Source organism: Musca domestica, unplaced genomic scaffold, assembly GCF_030504385.1.
Source record: "Musca domestica strain aabys unplaced genomic scaffold, Musca_domestica.polishedcontigs.V.1.1 74, whole genome shotgun sequence".
Lineage (NCBI taxonomy): Eukaryota > Metazoa > Arthropoda > Insecta > Diptera > Muscidae > Musca > Musca domestica.
The window spans coordinates 1,158,945-1,171,857 of record NW_026712391.1 but is presented as its reverse complement, the minus strand read 5'-3'; the positions used below and the strand labels follow the sequence as shown (position 1 = coordinate 1,171,857).

Below are 12,913 nucleotides of genomic sequence, written 5' to 3'. Positions count from 1 at the left end.
TAATATGGTATTTGGTATATTATTCCACTTTTGGTTTTACTACAAAACAAGCCTTGAAAATTTCCGAAGATTTTTTTTTTAAATATTCGTAAAAATGATATACTTTAATAAGTTCAATTTGGGTATCTGATACATCATCCAAAAGGACCATTGCCTATAGTTTTTATGCGCCACTTTTATTTTGCAGTGCAATAGAAAATATTTTGAAATTCCAGCTCTAGAGATTAATGCATTATCAAGACAATGTAGAGCCAGCGCCATCTATGTATCAAGAAATTGAAGTTTACTATTATTGTATCAATCAATATTGCAGGATCTTCGACACACCGTTATTGCAGAAAACCACTGTTAGAATACTGAAATATATATTCGGATCCCTGATAACCTTCAATGTTTTGTTCAAAAAATTGTCATTCGAAATATCAGCTAAAACATTTCAGAATTTCTGATTTATTAGTTCCACAATAGCTAAAGAATTCCATCTACATGTGATTTTTTTAAATTTACTTTTTTTGTTTGTATTTAAAAGACGTCAAAACAACAATTGAAGAAGACCCAGCAGGTGCACCAAAAACGAAATTATTATGGTATTTGCTGTTATTTCAATCTTTGCTCCCTTTGAGAATTAGTTGAGCCTCTAGCTCAAGCCATTAACATAACATTTCGCGAGCGCCATCTTTATGTAAATTTTTCTTTTTCATTTCAGGGCAGTTTGGATGAAAACTAATACAAAACTTCGAGATCGAAGGCTTAGGTAATTGTTATATGACATTTATTTCAATTGTTTGAATTTTTTGTTCCCTTCTAAATTTATTGTGAAGAAATTTCCATTTACAATACCTTCCACTATATGTCACAAAAAATCATTGGAATTAGTTATACAGAATTTCATTTTCACGCCACAAACTCAAAATTTTCCCTCTTTATGCCCTCTTTATGTTATGTTATCTTTTTATTTTATTTCAATACAATATGGATAAAAAATAATTCAAAACTTTGGGACTCACGGCCAATAGAAATTAGTAAATTGTATTTATTTCCTATAGATCATAAATGGATCTTTTGTATCCTTCTAAATTTGTTGTGAAGAACTACCTCGCTCCCTAACTCCCAAGACAGTAACAATAAACCAATGTGCATTTTTTCTGAAAAAGTTTTTTTTTATAATACCTCATACAATTAAATTTCCAGCTCAAGCCACTAACTTATATGTTGAGCGCCCTCTATTTGTTATGTTTTTGAAAAAAGTATAAAAAACTTCGACACCCATGGCTAATGGAAATAATTTTAGTTTTAATAGATCTAATTTGGAACTTTGGTAGAATTTTTATTACAATACATCGAATAATATGACTTTTTCTAATGACTCAAATTTAAGATTTTACGCGTTCCCTCTATATGTGACAATATATGTTTTTCTTATTTCAATACATGTGTATGGATTTTCTTCTGATGCATTTTTCTTTGGAATCTAATGGAAATTAGTATACGGTATTAAGTTTCAATAGATCTTACTTGGATCTTTTGTATTCCTGTTAATTTGTTGTAAAAATAAAAGTAGATTTCTAGGTCAATACACAAACTTGATATTGTTCGAGCTCCCTCTATATGTCACAAGATATTCTTCTTATATCGTTACAATATAGATCAAAATGTACCCTTGTGAAGTTGTTTTAAAGAAATGTTCGTTTGCAATACATGATACAATTAGAGTTCTAGCTCTAGAAACTAACGTAATTTTCTTCGTGAGCCCCCTGTATTTTAAGTTTTTTTTTTTGTTTGTTTCAGTGGAATATGGATGAAACGTTTAAAAAACTTCAGAACCCAGGTCTAGTAGAAATTAGTATACGGAATTTATTTTCAGAATATCTTATTTGAGTCTTCGGTATTCCCGATAATTTGAAAGGAATATGAATATAATTCCAGTTCTAGCTCAAATCTCCAACTTGATCATTTCGAGCTCACAAGACAGACAGCAAAGACATATAATATAATAATATGGGACATTTCATTGTTGCTTACATTCAATAGATGGCGTTGGTAGTAGGAAAATATATTATGTCACCACATTATGTTATAATCTAACAGACCTGACATTTTTATAGGAGATTTATTGATTTTTATCGATTCAATGTACAAGAAAATGTTCTGGAATATATTTTTGAGTCTACCTCTATTCTTTCTGACGTTTTTCTTTGTGGGTCTCCGGCATTTTGTACGATTTATTTATAACATATTTCTCTAATATTTTTAATGCATTTTTATAATGTCGTTGACCAGATAGAAAAATTATACGATAATGTGCATTTTGTTCCTCTTTATGGCTTTATGCCTTTGAACTAAGACATAAAATATAATAAATGGTAGATGGCGTTGATAGTATGAGGAGACGCTTTTATAGGTTTTTACCTCAGCTTATCGATTCAAAGTTCAAGTATTCGTCTATAATTTCTTATGCTTTTCTTTAGGTTTCTATCTTATGTTATCATATCATTAGCCATCTATGGCCTGATAGTAAAACTAAACTGCATTATGGATTTTATTACATTTGTAGTGTCCTTCGTTTAGCGAACGCATCTTTTCGTGAAAGCACGCCCCGACAAGACATCGAATTATTTAACACGCATTTAATATTTCAGATTGCAAACCGGCATTTAATATTTGACATTGCTACCCGTAATGTAGTAAACGTCATCTATACTTCGCATTGCAGCTGACGTGGTACATACGTACTTTGTTCGAGTAGTCGTTGAATTCGACAATAAGAAAGATATCCCATGTCCTTGAACACAAATTTTACCGGGCTACACTTTCATATGATTTTATATGAGTCTATATTATCCCTCCTTGGATATTTAGGGAAATATATCTCTATAAAGGCAGTATCGATGATATTTTTCCTATTTTGTTATTTAATTAAGGGTTCTTTTGCTCCACTTGTGGTATTATTCAAACTTTCAAAAGCATTTTCGCTTCGTCTGGGCATTAATGATTTGCATGACAGTCAGAGAGTCAACCTCTCATCATCTCACCATTTTTATACAAAACAGATAATGACTATATAATTGTCTAAACCCAGACATATAGAGTGAAACCAGGATTTTATATGGGGATCAAAACTGGTTCAGAAATAACTTGAAATTCATTCTAGAAGAGAACGTATTGTAAAACGAAGTAATCGATATTGCACCATATATTACATCGAACGCCATCTTTCTCTCAATTTATATAGAGTGTACTGCATTGAGAGCGCGTATTACAGTGCATACTTTGGGGCGCAAAATGGAAATAACCCCTTTAACAGTGACATTTGATCTCTAGTATCAAAACTGTAGAACTACCACATTAGTACCAAACACGGACAACTAGATGGCTCTCAAATGCCGGGCCAAACTCAGTGGACTTATTCCGCTGCTTTATCCAAGTAAGCTGCTGTTATTTTCGAATAATTCGTAAGCACAAAAAATTCGTTTAGTACGCAATTTTTTTAGTATTTCGTCCTCCTTATCCTTTAAGGACATTTATATTTTTGATTTTTTGTTAAGCACAATATTTTCAAAAATCACACGTTTTAAAACTTTTATGATTTTAATTATACCTTCATTTTTGTTTTAATATTTTATATTGCACTGATTTAATGGAACTCAAAAACTGTAATTTTAAAAAAACACAAAATATTATTTTTAAATATTTTTATGCGAAACGTTTCTTAAATACTTTTTTTCTGAAATGTGGTATTGACCGACTGATGGCAAATGCTGAACTGTTATAATTTTCAAATGACCAAAACACTTTATATACAAAAATTCCTACCATACCGTTACCATAGACTGTAAGGCAAATACCACCCAAGGATGTTGTTGTTGTTGTTGTCTTCGCTTTAGCTACTGTAACTTCAATTTCTGTTTAGTGCAACATCTAATTCAACTGATGCTGGAGTACGAAAAAAGAAGTCGACGAAAACCTTCATAGTAAATCAAACTTTTGATATGATACGAAACAGTGGTGCAATTTTCTAATTTATGAAAATTCGACGTTGACAATTCACTGGTCATTTCATACACAACTGTCCACCGCGCCATCAAAGCCATGCCCACTGTCAATTGGAGCATATGCACAACAGAAGAAAAAAACACCACACATAGTAATATGCAGATACACCGAACGAGACAGAGAGACATGGACAACCCACTAATTCCATCAATGTGTAGAAATCTTTCATGTGAAAACTAAATTACGCCTCGCCTTCTCGTTAAGTGCCGCCAAAGTTTTGAGTACCTGCAACAGATATTCTGTTGCAACATAATCTAGACATGTTTTAGCATGTGAAATCATATCGCGCGGATGAAAGGTTTGCGCAAAGAAATGTTTAACAATTTGTTGAGACGGAGCAAAAACAAAAACGCGAGTTAAATAAAAGTCATGATAAAAATGCACTCGAGTGTAACAAATGACATCCGGAAGGTGACATAGATATGCGTTTAAAACAAGGTAAAACCTTAATGTATCGCATTTCCAAAAGTCAAATGAATTACATTGTTTTAGAGCCGGAGTTGCCGTTTATTGTATTTTCGCAGGAAAATGGAAGATGAAATTAAAAGAAGAAGCTAGGTAAAAGTGGAAAGGATTAGAAAAATATCTTACCATCCTAATATCCACTCCAAAAAAACTATTTAATATAACCTCAATATTTGTAAAGAGTTATTAATGAAAAATACCTACATCAATGCAATATCCACAAAATTTGATCCAAATGCATGGAAAATAAGTAAACTAGTATCAGTCGGTCTTGCCGACAGATGTATACCCCCAGCCTGACTTATGATTATTCAAACTGTTGAACCTTTTTGGGGGAGGTTCCGAAGCAGTTGACCAATTCATGTTTGACGTGACAGATTTGGATTACTTTCTGTAATTTATATGAGGTACGTTCAAATTTTGGAAAAATGTGGAAATATGCGTGAGGTAACAAATATAGCGGATCGAAGTATTCCATTTTCATACTTCATCTAATACAGAAAGAAAATTTCAAAAAAGTTCAAAATTTAAATGAATTCGACCACTTATGTCCAATTTTATACGAAATCATAAATGCCGGTAAATTGCATATGAATACAATATGTCTGGTTAAGAGAAATATATAGATATAGCAAGTTGTAAGGAATCGCCGAATTATTTCGCAAGTTAGGACAGATATAAGTATTGGAAATTGTGACCTTTGTAGGTGAGTTACCATGAGGTGTTGGTATATCATATGTGATGTATATCATCTTCACAACAGATCTTATTTCGCTTATTCGCTTTCTTTGAGCGTTTTGTTTTTCAAAATCTTGAAACCTATGAGGGGGAGGTTCCAGAAGAAATGGTGCGTTCTCTACCGTCTTTAATACAGGTTTTGTATTGATGGAAATATTGAGATGCACCAAGTCGCGTTTTATGAGCTTCATGGATGCTCAAAATTTTGACACATTGTGGGAGAGGTACCAGAAGGACTGGCCCAACATAAACAAGTTAAAAAGCAGTCAGTTTGGCCGGGCCGAACTTTAAATACCTTCCGCCATTTGGAACGAATTTCGAAATTTTCAAATATAAAATACTTTAAAAATTCTGTTAAAATATTAAAAATACCGAATATAACCGTTATATTTGGGTATATACGATGTGGACCTACATAGGCATTGTTTGTCATACAAATTCGAAATAAACGGTGAATAATGTAGCTAAAATCATAAAAATACCGTAAGTAGGGAGGTACCGTTATATCGGAGCTATTCGAAGACCTGGACCTGCATTGACAATTTTCTGTCACAGGCTGTAGAATCCATTACGAACTTCAAATACGACATCTCAAACAATTTCGGTGGGTATTGTACCTAAAATCGTCAAAATACCGAATACAGGGAGGTACTGATGTATGGAGCCTATACGAAGACCTGGACCTGCATAGACAATTTTGTGTCACAGACTGTAGTTCCCATTTCGAACTCTAAATAAGTAATTTGAATCAATTCCGTTGAATGATTACCTTAAAATTATAAAAATACCGAATATTGGGAGGTACCGTTATATGGGGGCTATACGATATCGTGGACCTGCACAGACAATTTTCTGTCATAAGTTGTAGTATCCATTACGAACTTCAAATGCCAAATTTGAAACAATTTCGGTAAATAATGTCGCTAAAATCATCAAAATACCAAATGTAGGGAGGTACCGTTATATGCGGGCTATATGAAAACGTGGAGCTTCATGGTCCATTTACGAACTTAACCTGCCTACTGGCATAATAAACATGTGTGCAAAGCTTCTAGCTTCTATCTCAATTCGTTCCAAAGATAGCGTGATTACAAGATTAGCGTGATCCACGTTTTGGTATTGCCCCCACATAACGGTACCTCCCGATATTCGGCATTTTGATGATTTTTGCCACATTTTCCCACGAATTTGTCTAAAAATTGGAATTTGTTGGCCATGATGGGTTTTAGCTCCGGTGGCGAAACATTTTTTGTATAGGCCCATGTTTTTGTATAGCCCCCATATAACGGTACCTCCCGATATTCGGTATTTTGATCATTTGTGCCACTATTGTTCATGGATTTGTCTAAAAATTGGTTCAAGGTTCAAGTTTTTCTATAGCTCACACCTATACCCACAATTATTCGGTGTTTTGATAATCCTAGTCACATTTACCCATAAATTTGTGCCAAATTTGGTATTTTAGAAGATTTGATAGATGACAATCCTTCAAGTATAAAATAACGGCCTTACCCACCTTATGGTTTTTTGATAAGTTTAATTGCTTTATACGAAAGGTCTTACTGATATTTGTAGTTTAAAGTGGAACACGCTTTAATTCAGATACTTTTATATAAAAATGTTTTCTTCACCCTAAGGCGGAGGTAATTAAAAAATTGACCCGGCCTAACCAGTTACCAGAAGGAGTGGACCGATATTGTCCATCTTCGAACTCAATCCAAGTTTGATAATAATATGATAATATATGTACCAAGACTAAATCGGATACTGCCTTCAAGAGTTATCGTGCGCACCAGCTAGCCAGACGGATCGCTAGGTCGACTAAAAATGTCCTGAAACGGATTAGGTCCACCAAGACCTAGTGTCTAAAGCCGTTAATTCAAAAAGACATTATTTTCATTTTTGTATATAAATTTTGAAAGTAATTTTCATAGAATCTATAGCACCATATATCTGGCTTATACTTAGATTTGTAGTAACATTTTGTGTAGAATATTTTTTCTTTTGACATCTTTCGCCTAAAACAAAATGTTATGTTACCTTATGTTAAACTTTTAAGCCGACGATACAAGTATATTCTATTTCTAGCTCTACTTTTATAATCTGCTGATTTTCCCGTAATTATTAAAAAATATGACAAAACATTCCATTACAGGCCGCTATAACAATATATACTGGCCCAGACTCCGTCATTTTGTGGCCTCTCATTAAATATTATATTACAAACTTTCCAACTTTTTTTTATCAATAACTTCGCAACAGCAATTTAACATTTTTTATGTTACTGTTTGCGAATATAAACCTGTTAATAAAAAGACCCATATCAACCCCTCTTCTGCTCATTTTCATTTAGCCGTATTTCAGATATTTCTAAAACCATCTATATCACACACGATTATATTCATTTTCTTATTTAGTGAATTCCTGGAAAAACATAAGCTCACTACAAAAATTATGGCATATTTTTCGTTTTAACCTCTGCCATCGAGAGAGAGACACACAAAGATGGGATATATTTACATAGGGATAAATATTTACATTAATTCTTGAACATATATTTGGTTACATAAGTATATAATACAAAAGTTATCATTGGTTTTACAACATACCCATTTCTTATATATATAAAGTTCGTAAACATAACTTAAAACACTTAAAATACTTCGATTTTTAAAAAATGAATTTTCGATATTAACTAATCATTAATAATGATGATCGTAAACCGGAGCTGGATGGTCAGCCGGTCCGGTTTTGTGAACAACCGCATTGAAGCCATTATGATCATCTGCATTGTAATCCACAGTACGCACCGAACCGTCGGGTTCAACCAATGAATATTGACCCTTGACTACATCACCATCACGTTCCTCGGCTTGGGATTTAATGTCCCCTGTGTGGGGATCCTTGACGCCATAACTGAAGGAATATTTAGGATAGGACTGCAAATAAAGATTATTTTTTAGATATTTAATGAAAATGAATGAAATAATGTTAACTCACCACAGGCTCTACATGGCCATGAACAGCAATTGGTGCTTCTGCCAAAATCGCCCCATGATCATAATGTTCAATAGGATAGGGAATTGCCTGCACCGCAGCAATGAATAAGACTAGAGCGATGAAGTACTACAAAAGAAAAAACGAATACATTCATTATTTTTTATTGTTGAATTCGAAATAAAAGAAGATTTTGTGAGATTTTTTTAATTCTACCGTTTATGAGATATTTACCACAAAGAGTAAACCGATTGTTCTCATCCTCTCTACTGTCATCTTCTTACTCTAAATATTTGGATGTGTGAAGTTGGAAAAAATTGATCGAAACCTGGATTTGCTTTCAATTCATTCGTATTCAGAACTCTTTGGATACTTTGTTCTTATATTTACACACCCTCTTTATCGAAATAAACATTTGTAAATTTTTTTGAATACCCTCAGCAAAAAATTCATTTTCCATGCTCTTACCGATCGTTCAATTCCAATTTTTTACCATTTCGTAGATTTCTCTATAATTCGTAACCTTGAAGTATACATTTTCAAAATCCCGGTTAGATTTTGACTGTAACATTAGAAGACTCGTGTATCAACGTTTTGAGCATTTACGTTGCAAAATAAGCTAAGTTTAAGGGACAAATTTCCCCTCTTCAACATTAGTTAAAAATTGGAAATCCTTACACTTTGGATATATAGTTTGTCCGCAATATTCGTGATAACAATGCAAGGATTATTTAGGGAGGAAATTTTAAGCCAAATGGGACTTGATATGACTTTAATGTTTGTGAATTTTGGCGTTTAGATAAAATAGGACTTTGAATGTTTTCCGGGACATATAGTAGAATTTTGTGAAAGGAAGTTCTTAACCGTATTTTAAAATAAGGATTCGATTATGGATTAACATTTTCGATCAAAATAGTTCTCGAATTGCCTCAATTGCTCGAATTGCAATGAATCTTAGTTCGGGGAAATCCTCCACCCCCCTCTACTTAAGATATTTTTCAATGTTATAGTTCAAGTCGCCGATATAGATGGCTCCTCTTTTTATATCCTCCACAATACTATGGAGGGTATGTTAACTTTGTCATTCCGTTTGTAACTCCTCGAAATACTCATGTCAGATCCAATAAAGCACATTTATTGTTGATCAGCCTACAATTCTAGGGCGATTTAACGAATTCCGTCTGTATGGCTACCTTTTGTAATCACGCTATCTTTCAACGAATTGAGATAAGCAGGTTAAGTTCGTAAGTGAGTCATGTAGATCCATGTTTTCATATAGCCCCAAATAACGGTAACACCCAATATTCGGTATTTTGGCGATTTTAGCGACATTTTTACCAGAATTGTTTCAAATTTCGTAATTGAAGTTCGTAAGAAAGAAAACGAGTTCCCTTGTAGCACCTCTATAAGAGATATCAATTGAGACGTATTTTTCTAAGGATCTTTCTTTAATTTTTTAAGTTCCTTTCAAAACTATGGAGGGTATTAAATACGGATTTTTTTTTTTTTAATTTTCAATTTCTTTCAAAATGGTCGAGGGTATTAAAAGTTCGGCCCTGTTGAACATGGCTGCTTTTTTACTTGTTTCAAAATCTAAAGAGTATTTTTTTAAAGAAATTGAATTTTGTCACTCCTCACGGACAAGAAAAAAACCCTGTTGGTCCTTCGAGCCGAATTAAACTACTTGCCACAAAAATAGTTATGGGCGCGAATGGGTACATCCCTATATTCGGTATTTTTATTGATTTTAGCGACATTACTTACTGGATCTTTTTCAAATATCGTATTTGAAGTTCGTAATGGGCACTACAGCCTATGAGAGAAAATTGCGTATACAGGTCCATGTCTTCCCCATATAACGGAACCTTCCTATATCCGGTATTTTGAAAATTTTAGTGACATTATTAACCGGATTTATTTAAAAATTCGTATTTGAAGTTTCTAAAAGGTACCACAATCTATAACAGAAAATTATCTATGCAGACCCAGGTTTTCATATAGACTCCATATATCGGTACCTCCCTGTATTCCGTATTTTACTGATTTCAGCGACACTAATCGCCGGAATTGTTTCTAATTTGGTATTTGAAATTCGTAATGGTTACTACAGCCTATGACAGAAAATTGTCTATGCAGGTCCAGGTCTTCGTATAGCCCCTAAATATCGGTATCCTCCCTATTCTCCGGAATTGTTTCAAATTTCGTATTTGCACTTCAATATGAGTTATATAGCCTGTGACAGAAAATTGCCTATGGTAGCTCACGTCTTCGTATGGACTCCAAAATAACGGTAACTCCCTATTTTCGTTTTTTAAGATTTTAGCAGAATTATTAACGCATTCTATTATTTAGTTTTATTATTTATTTATTTATTTATTTTTATACCCTCCACCATACTATGGAGGGTATATTCATTTTGTCATTCCGTTTGTAACTCCTCGAAATACTCATGTCAGACCCAACAAAGTATATATATTCTTGATCAGCGTAAAATTCTAAGGCGATTTAGCCATGTCCGTCTGTCTGTCTGTCTGTGTGTCTGTCTGTCTGTCTGTCTGTCTGTCCGTCTGTCTGTCTGTTGTAATCACGCTATCTTTCGAACAAATTGAGATAGAAGGCTAAAATTTTGCACACATGTATATTTTGCCAGTAGGCAGGTTAAGTTCGAAAAAGGGCCATGTAGGTCCAAGTTATCATATAGCCCCCATATAATGGTACCTCCCGATATTTGGTATTTTGATGATTTTAGCGACATTATTCATCGGAATTGTTTCAAATTTGGCATTTGAAGTTCGTAATGGATACTACATCGTAAGCCAAAGAATGAGCCATGTAGGTCCACGTATTCATATAGTCCCCATATAACGATACCCGCCGATATTCGGGATTTTAATGATTTTAGCGACATTGTTTACCGGAATCGTTTCAAATTTGGTATTTGAAGTTTGTAATGGATACTAAATCCTAAGTCAAAAAATGAGCCATGTAGGTCCAAGTCTTCGTATAGCCCCCATATAAGGGTACCCCCCGATTTTCGGTATTTTGATGATTTAAACGACATTATTTAGCGAAATCGTTCCAAATTTGGTATTTGAAGTTCGTAATGGATACTACGGCCTAAGACAGAAAATTTTCTGTGCAGGTCCACATCTTCATATAGCCCCATATACCGTACCCCCCGATATTCGGTATTTTGATGATTTTAGGGACATTATTTATTGTTTTAAATTTCGCATGTGAAGTTCGTAATGGATACTTCAGCCCATGCCAGAAAATTGTCTGTGCAGGTCCACGTTTTCGAATAGCCCCCATATAACGGTACCCCCCCCCCCCCCCATATTCGGTATTTTAATGATTTTAACTTCATTAAAAACAGATTTTTCATCAAGTTTCACATTTAAATTATTGTAACAACTTATGACAAAATATGCCTATGCAGGCCCACGTCGTCGTATAAGCACTCGGTATTCTTAAGATTTTAACAGAATTTTTAACGGATTTTATTTTTTGGAAATTGCCAAATTTGTACCAAATGGTGGAGGGTATTAAAAGTTCGGCCCGGCCGAACTTACAGCTTTTTTACTTGTTATTTTTTTTTTGAAAATTTCCAAATTCGTTCCGAATGGTGGTCGAACTTACAGCTTTTTAACTTGTTTATTTTTAACATGAGTTAAATTTTTTAAATTACGTAATATTGTATGTATTTTGGCCCCTGTATAAGTCAACAGAGAAGAGCGGAAACAACAAAAAATAGTGCATTACAACCACTCAATGAAAATAGACGTTTTATGCCCTTAAAAAATGATCTCAGGATTCACACAGTGTAATCGTTATAGACACCAACTCCAAAAATCTAGTGAGCGAGAACCAGCCGCAATATTGAGACTAAATTCTGGTACACAGAATGTATAGTATATTAAGATATCACAATTCGTTCTTTAGAGCTTTAGAGTTTTCTGCCTTTCCACAAATATTAATGAAAAATGAGGAATTTCTCAGACGTTATATGATCGAAGTTTACAAATGTTATATATTCTTAATTTGTAGATTTTCATTTTAACACTTCCATGGCCTCTCAATTTTTATACGGCCACAGGTATAGTGTAGAATTTTCATTTGTGAAAGATTTTCATTTCACTTCATTTCAATTTCAATTACAATATATACTATTATCAATCCTTTAACATGCACTACGTTTAAGTCAATGCATTATTTGATATCACTTCAAATAGTTTTCTCATTATATAATCCATTTTTTGCAATTTTCTTTCATTATGTCACTCATGCCATCAATATGACAAATGTGTACCTTCATTTTCGTTCACTTTCTATTCGATTGGATAGTTCCGTTTTTGGTTGACACACTAAAAAGTTGTTCACGATCTCGGCTACACTTTCGTTATGGATCCAAACACTTGGCCAGATAACGCTGGACTGTTGGCCATTGCAGATGACCAAAACTCTTTATATGCTGGACGTCAATTGCATTCGGCAGGCCATCATGCCAAATATGCAGAAAAATGAAGGCACAGCAGCTAACTATTGAGTGGTCGTATAATTTGTAATGAGGTGGACTTTATGGTCATGGAACAGTGGGCCAACACGTGGTGACAATGGGATGCATCGTAAGAAGAGATAGCACTTCTTTGGCTTTTTACTT

The 12,913-nt window shown here is 33.8% G+C and overlaps 1 protein-coding gene across 1 annotated transcript; it reads right to left on the bottom strand.

Moving 5' to 3' along the window:
• Positions 1–7,958: 7,958 nt before the first annotated feature.
• On the bottom strand, positions 7,959–8,529 carry LOC131806364 (cuticle protein 8-like). Its single transcript, XM_059130395.1, has 3 exons — positions 8,488–8,529; positions 8,257–8,382; positions 7,959–8,195 (listed from the first exon to the last, which is right to left on the bottom strand). The coding sequence occupies exons 1-3, from the start codon at positions 8,527–8,529 to the stop codon at positions 7,959–7,961; spliced, it is 405 nt and encodes a 134-aa protein (XP_058986378.1).
• Between the last annotated feature and the right edge of the window lie 4,384 nt (positions 8,530–12,913).

What these genes read in the sequence shown, in the direction of transcription:
- LOC131806364 (XM_059130395.1), bottom strand. Translation starts at nt 8,529, where the DNA reads ATGACAGTAGAGAGGATGAGAACAATCGGTTTACTCTTTGTG. An exon ending in CAATCGGTTTACTCTTTGTG is followed by an intron (nt 8,383 to 8,487) that starts GTAAATATCTCA and finishes TTTCTTTTGTAG; the next exon opens with TACTTCATCGCTCTAGTCTT. An exon ending in ATGGCCATGTAGAGCCTGTG is followed by an intron (nt 8,196 to 8,256) that starts GTGAGTTAACAT and finishes CTTTATTTGCAG; the next exon opens with TCCTATCCTAAATATTCCTT.